This window comes from Poecilia reticulata, linkage group LG9 (assembly GCF_000633615.1).
Source record: "Poecilia reticulata strain Guanapo linkage group LG9, Guppy_female_1.0+MT, whole genome shotgun sequence".
Lineage (NCBI taxonomy): Eukaryota > Metazoa > Chordata > Actinopteri > Cyprinodontiformes > Poeciliidae > Poecilia > Poecilia reticulata.
This window is the reverse complement of record NC_024339.1, coordinates 21,688,077-21,693,990: the sequence shown is the minus strand read 5'-3', so window position 1 is coordinate 21,693,990 and position 5,914 is coordinate 21,688,077. Positions and strand designations below refer to the sequence as shown.

Genomic DNA, 5,914 nt, shown 5'->3' with positions numbered 1-5,914 from the left:
CCCTCCATCTGACCCTGACAATAAAGTTATTGTAGCTGACACCAGAGTTCTGCTCAGTGGTCCATCCGTCTCGACAGAACCTGCTGACTGAATGTGTAGGATTTTTTTCTGATTTCCTAAAGCAAGGAGAGACAAGCAAAAACTGGAGAGTAGACTAAGCCACAAACGTCTTTTTAATCAATCTCCTCCCACCGAGACGATCAGTCTGTGTGTTTTGGAGGAGCTGTGGGTGTGGAGGGGTGAGAGGGGGAACCAGAGGGGGTTACGAGGGGGTGCGGAGGGGGATCAGTGACTGCTAAGCTAAACAATGGGGTATCGTGTGCCGCTCGTCCTCTCCAGCATTCCCCTGCTCCCACGGGACACGCAGAGTCACTTTGTGTGGATGGCGCTGTGACCGCGGAGGTCAGGAGGGGGCGTGGCGTGCTCGTGCACGTGCGTGTGCGCGCGCGGCGATGTGTGTGCTGGGGAGTATGTGGAGACGCAGCAGCTGGTTTCCGTCTCTCCTCTGCGTTGTGCAAAAAAACAACAACAGCACTAATGCGACCCACAACGTCACGCATCGATCACAATATATCAGGAGTTTTTTTGTTTGTTTGTTTCTGTTTTCGATGAAGGATGTTGATTCCAACAGGATGAATGAATGTAATGAAACCAGTCATTCATTAAAATAACCACTTATTATTATTAATATTTGATCCCAGAAGGTGCAGCATGGCACCTTTTAGCTTCATACAGAAAGACTTCAGATCTATTCCTTTGTGTGTTTGTTTGTTTGTTTTTTTCTGGAAAATTTGGATTATAAAATGGTTGGAGTTTAACATCTGCTCATTTCAAACGTTTCCTCTTCACTGCAGACACTTTGAAGTTGATCAGAGAAACACAGGTGTTACATTCAATATCCTTTTCAGTAATTCCAGGGTGCCAGGAGTTTGTGTATGTGATTGTTGTTGCTTGTTTCCAGATTGCAGAGTTTCATTTAAAATGAATATCATAAATGTCGCTGTTCAAACCTCCTGTTTTCCTTAACGAAGTCTTCCTTGAATAATTACTCCTATCTCCCTTTCAGAAAACAAGAAAAAAAGCAATGCAAACCTAAAAGTACATCCTGTAACAAAACATGAATTTGTTACGTTAAAATTGATCCTGTTATGAAGAGGAATGAAAACATAGAAACTCTACATAACTTAAACAAAGAATGTATATGTGCAACATTAGCAAGTTAATTGTTTCATTAATTGTATGAAAGTATTAGTTTCTGTTTTATTGCAAAGTGTAAAATAATAAATTGTATTCAAAGGAAACTTTATAATTTATAACTTGATAAATAAAACTGCTCAATCGTCCTTAAACTATAACTAAAGAACAAGCAACATCAATATAAACTGGTAGCAGTAGATTATTTTCACCAAATAATAATAATAATAAAATAGTTAAATCCAGATACACTAAATGTATTTCTAATTCTTGCATTTCACATTAACTCTCCTGACCCCAGCAAGACATATATTTCTATCTGAAAACCAACACAGTTATGTGCTGTGTTTAAAGCTAAAAATGAAAGGTATTAACGAAATTATTCACTTTTCTACAATAAATTTAAAACTTCCAGGAACAAATTGTATGTTCTAAATAATAATGCAATATTTTGGAACTGACCCTGTTGCTCTTTGCTTCCCCTTGTTGACAGACTTGTACTTTGGCTCCATCTACTGGTCGGATTGTGAATTGGGACTCCTGAGATTGCAAGCAGCATGAAAATACATTCTGCACAGTCAAAACTGTCACTCAGAAGGACGCTATTTATTGGGGTTATCATGTAATAATTCACGTGTATGATTTATTGTATAATTTATTGCAATAAATCATACAACTTGGCACTCAAAGGCAAAAGCTATTTATTTTAAAAAGGAAAAAGAGGCATTTTATTCAGTAGCAATTAAAATAAATAAGTTAAAATGCTCAGCAGTTTTGATTGCAGATGGAGACATATAATCTCTGATTCTTCATTGATAACAATTCTTGAGAAAAACACAGAATTTTTCTTTCTACACATGATTTTAGCGAGGTACAAACTAGGCCAGCAGTAAAACCCTGCTTACTCAACAAGGAGGGATCTGAAAAAGTAGCTATGTTTAGTGAGTCCATTGCTGCCATTGTTAGTCACCTGCCATACCTTGTCCTTGATATCAAGCAACTTGATAAAGCTGCTTCCACTGGCTGTGATTTAGCCTCTCTGGCAGGTGGTGAATGAGTGCAGAATCAACACGCCGTTACGAAGCAGATCCAAGCTGCCTGCGCTCTCATAGATGGTGCAGTGGAACTGAAACTCTGTTGAATCTCCATATTTAATTTTCCAGAGAATAATGAGTTTTTCCAAGATACAGAGTATTGTTACCTATGCTATCTATAGAAACATATGTGAATACAAAATGTCAAAGAACATACGTATCTATAAATCACAAAAACTACCATGCAAATTGTTTTTATTTAGTCTCTTTGTGAATGTTTTTTTTTATTATTAATTTACAATATTACAATAGGTTTGTTATGGCTATGTGACATTCTTCCAATTTAAAAAAGTAATTTTACAGACATCTATTCTTCCTGTTTGTTTAAAAAAAAACTACATGTAGAAGATTAACTATGAAGCTTCACAAATGATGAAAGATGTGAGTTCTAGTGACATAAGAGTGAAATAATAACAGTGAAGAGTTAATATTAGTAAAGGCTTCAGCAAACGAAATGCAAAGTGACTAGAGCAGTTGCTGACATTATTATTTTTGCAACAGGAATGTTCTTTAAAATTTTAAAATAAAGTTTAAAATTTTGGACAGGACCTCTCTGCACAGAGTTTGCATGTTCTCTCAATGCTTATGTAGATTGTCACCAGATAACCTGAACAAGTGGCACAGTCCAAAAATATGAATGTTAGTTTAATCCATTAAACTCTCTAAATTTTCAAGTGTGTACATGCTTGCCTGTGTGTTTGTGTGTGATGGACTAGTGACTCTTTCAGCGTGTACCTTACCTTTAATCCAATGACTGCTGGATAAAAGCACCAACCGCCTCCCCAGCCCCCACTCTCAGTGACCTTAAAGAAACAGGCACGTATAGAGAGTGGATGTATTGATGCAAAAATATCATGATTTATTAGACTAACGTTGAATTAAACTGTATTTGATTTATTAATCACAAACTCAAGTCAAGCACAAGAATGGCCCAAAGAATTTGTAAATCCTGGTGTCTTACATTTTCCTGCCAGGCATTGGCAAAAGATTTTAAAGGAATGAAACTCAAGTAAATTAAAACATACCAAAAGATTACATTTATCTGTGTGGTTAAATAAAATTGATTTGAATACATTCTTCAGGTTCTTTACTGCACACTATCAGTGCATTTTGTATACTCCTTCATTTAAAATGAACATAAAGAACATCAAAAAATACACAAAAAAATATTTTTTTTTTCCCAAAAGAAAAAGATTTACAAAATAAATACAGTATCCATTTCATCTTAAGCTACACATTTCTTATTCATTCATGAATATGAATTTATTTTATGCCTCTGTTTGAATCATGTTTTTATTCCTTCATTTAAATTGCTTTAAACAGACCGTGTAAACTAAATAAGTACTTTAGTACCCTCCTCCTCAGTGAACAGCAGATGACCAGAGAAGAAGCTGTCCCCGGTCAGTCCGTTGCCGCCATTGTTAGCAATCAGCCACACCCTGTCTCCCTTTGCAAGCTTGATGAAGGTCCTGCCACTGGCTGTGATGTAGTCGCTCTGGCGGGTGGTGAATGAGTGCAGGATCAGCTTTCCGTTACAAAGCAGTGGCTTCGTTTTGGTAAATGATGCAGTGAAACTCAAACTCATAGACGCCTGCGTGCTGACAGGTGAAAAAGCCGGTCTTGGGGTCATAGCTGTTCTGTCCATTGTAGATGACATCATGGAAGGCGATGGGGGCACCAGCTTTGGGGAGGTTGCTACCAAGGCGCACAGAGAAGGCAACATGTTCTGCTGCGCCTGAAGGTCCAGGAGGTCCTGGGGGTCCTGGCGGACCAGGTGGCCCTGCGGGTCCTTTAAGAACAAATACACGAGTAACATTACAATTAAGATCATCTATGGGCTTTCAAGACAATATACCGTCAGTAATAATGATGACCATATAAGGAAGTGGAAAATTTACCTGGTGGACCTTGAGCCCCTTGTTGACTATCTGGACCTTGAGCTGGAGAAAATATATCAAATCCATATACTTACTATAAAAGCTGTGTGTTTGTGCAGAATATCAAAGAATATCAAAATGTGAACATACCACCCTCCTTCCATGGACTGACGTCACATGCAGGGATGTCGTCACACTTGGTGTATCCAGAACCTCGAGGTCGGTACTGGAAAGGTTTCTTAGGAACTTCAGTGATGCCAGTGTTGTCACAGATGATTCTGGCAAGAGATGTGTCCGTAAATGCCAGCCTCTGAGCCGCAGTGAAGACACCATTTTTCTCCCACCAAAACCTAAAAGAAGACATATATTTTTAAAATGTAGGTTCTGCGAATGAAAAACATCAACATTGCAATGACTGTTAGATCATTTAATGTTCAATAATTGTCTGTCTTCTCACCTGTCTCCCTCACGGATTTTCTGGAACTGAGTAGCAATCAGGCAGGCAAACAGAGGTCCCACTCTTCCTCCTCTGACAAATGGCTCAGCCACTCCTGCCAGCCATGGATCGATGTCAGGTGTACCGTACAGATCCAGCAGTTTTTGGGCCAAGTCAGTGTTTGCAGTACGAAACTTGTTGAGATTGGGAACACTGACAAGAAATATTTCTGAGTTGTGCAGCACAGCCTGTCAGCCTGGTGATCACTTCCAGATCCTCTGTAGAGATCAGATCTAATTTAAATCACAGAAAAATAATTGCTATGATTTATGAAACAAACGAGTCAACAGGAAAGGGGTAAATCTGAATACAGAAATGTGGAGTTGATGGAGCGTCTGTGACGTTTGGACAGGTAGCGGTTAATCACGTCCAGATTGTTGTCTGGATTGTCTGGATTGTCTGGATTGTCCGTTTGGCTGATACCCCAGATTTCCGATAGCTGCAAAACTTGCTGCGTTTCTCTTCACCCGGTCAACGCTCCTGTGTGACGCATAGTTCAAAATGATTAAAATCCTCATATGGAAAATGTTCAGCTTAGTGACCTGCTATTTGAGAACAGCATCGGGTCTTTGCACTCACTCTCGGCGGGAGTATGTGTAGGCTTCATCAACGTTGGCCTTGGCTTGGTTTGCACATTTTTCTATTAATCAAGCGGGGATCTGAAAAAGATTTGTGTATATTAATTCACCAATCCAGTTTCGGTAATGATGGGAGCAAACCATATTAATAGTGTGATCATGTTACAAAAAGCGGAATATTTACAAAATTAACATTAGACATGACTACGTGTGGCATTTAAAATCGACTTACCTGCAGCCTGAAAGTGCAAGCAAAGGGCGAGACCCACTGCCAGCGAGCACAGAAACCGATTCATTTCTGAAAAATACTTTCTGTAACATGTTTGACACATTAATTTATTTTATTTTATTTTTTTATTAACGCAATCAATATTTTCAATTATCCAAAAGAAAATCCTAATGCAAATAAAAAACATATTATCAGCATGCATTATTTTGAAAAGAGAGCTCAATAACTTGTGCTGTCGCTGCCACTCAGCTATTTTTCTGTCCATGAAAACCCGCCTACTCCTGCCTGGGGTCCAATCAGAAACTGAAATTTTAAGTTAACTTCCGTTGCAATCAAACTCTTTAAGAGAGTTTGATAGTACTTGTAAGAGAGTTTGATAGTGATTGTGAGAGTTTGATGGTACGTGTAAGAGAGTTTGACTGTGAATGTAAGAGAGTTTGATAGTA

General features: G+C 38.7%; 1 protein-coding gene across 1 annotated transcript; it reads right to left on the bottom strand.

The window, feature by feature from the left end:
• Nucleotides 1-3,655: 3,655 nt before the first annotated feature.
• Nucleotides 3,656-5,535, bottom strand: LOC103470650 (thyroid peroxidase-like). The gene is made up of 6 exons (XM_017306538.1): nucleotides 5,472-5,535; nucleotides 5,241-5,301; nucleotides 4,623-4,814; nucleotides 4,316-4,515; nucleotides 4,187-4,228; nucleotides 3,656-4,077 (listed from the first exon to the last, which is right to left on the bottom strand). The coding sequence occupies exons 1-6, from the start codon at nucleotides 5,533-5,535 to the stop codon at nucleotides 3,821-3,823; spliced, it is 816 nt and encodes a 271-aa protein (XP_017162027.1). The 3' UTR covers nucleotides 3,656-3,820.
• Between the last annotated feature and the right edge of the window lie 379 nt (nucleotides 5,536-5,914).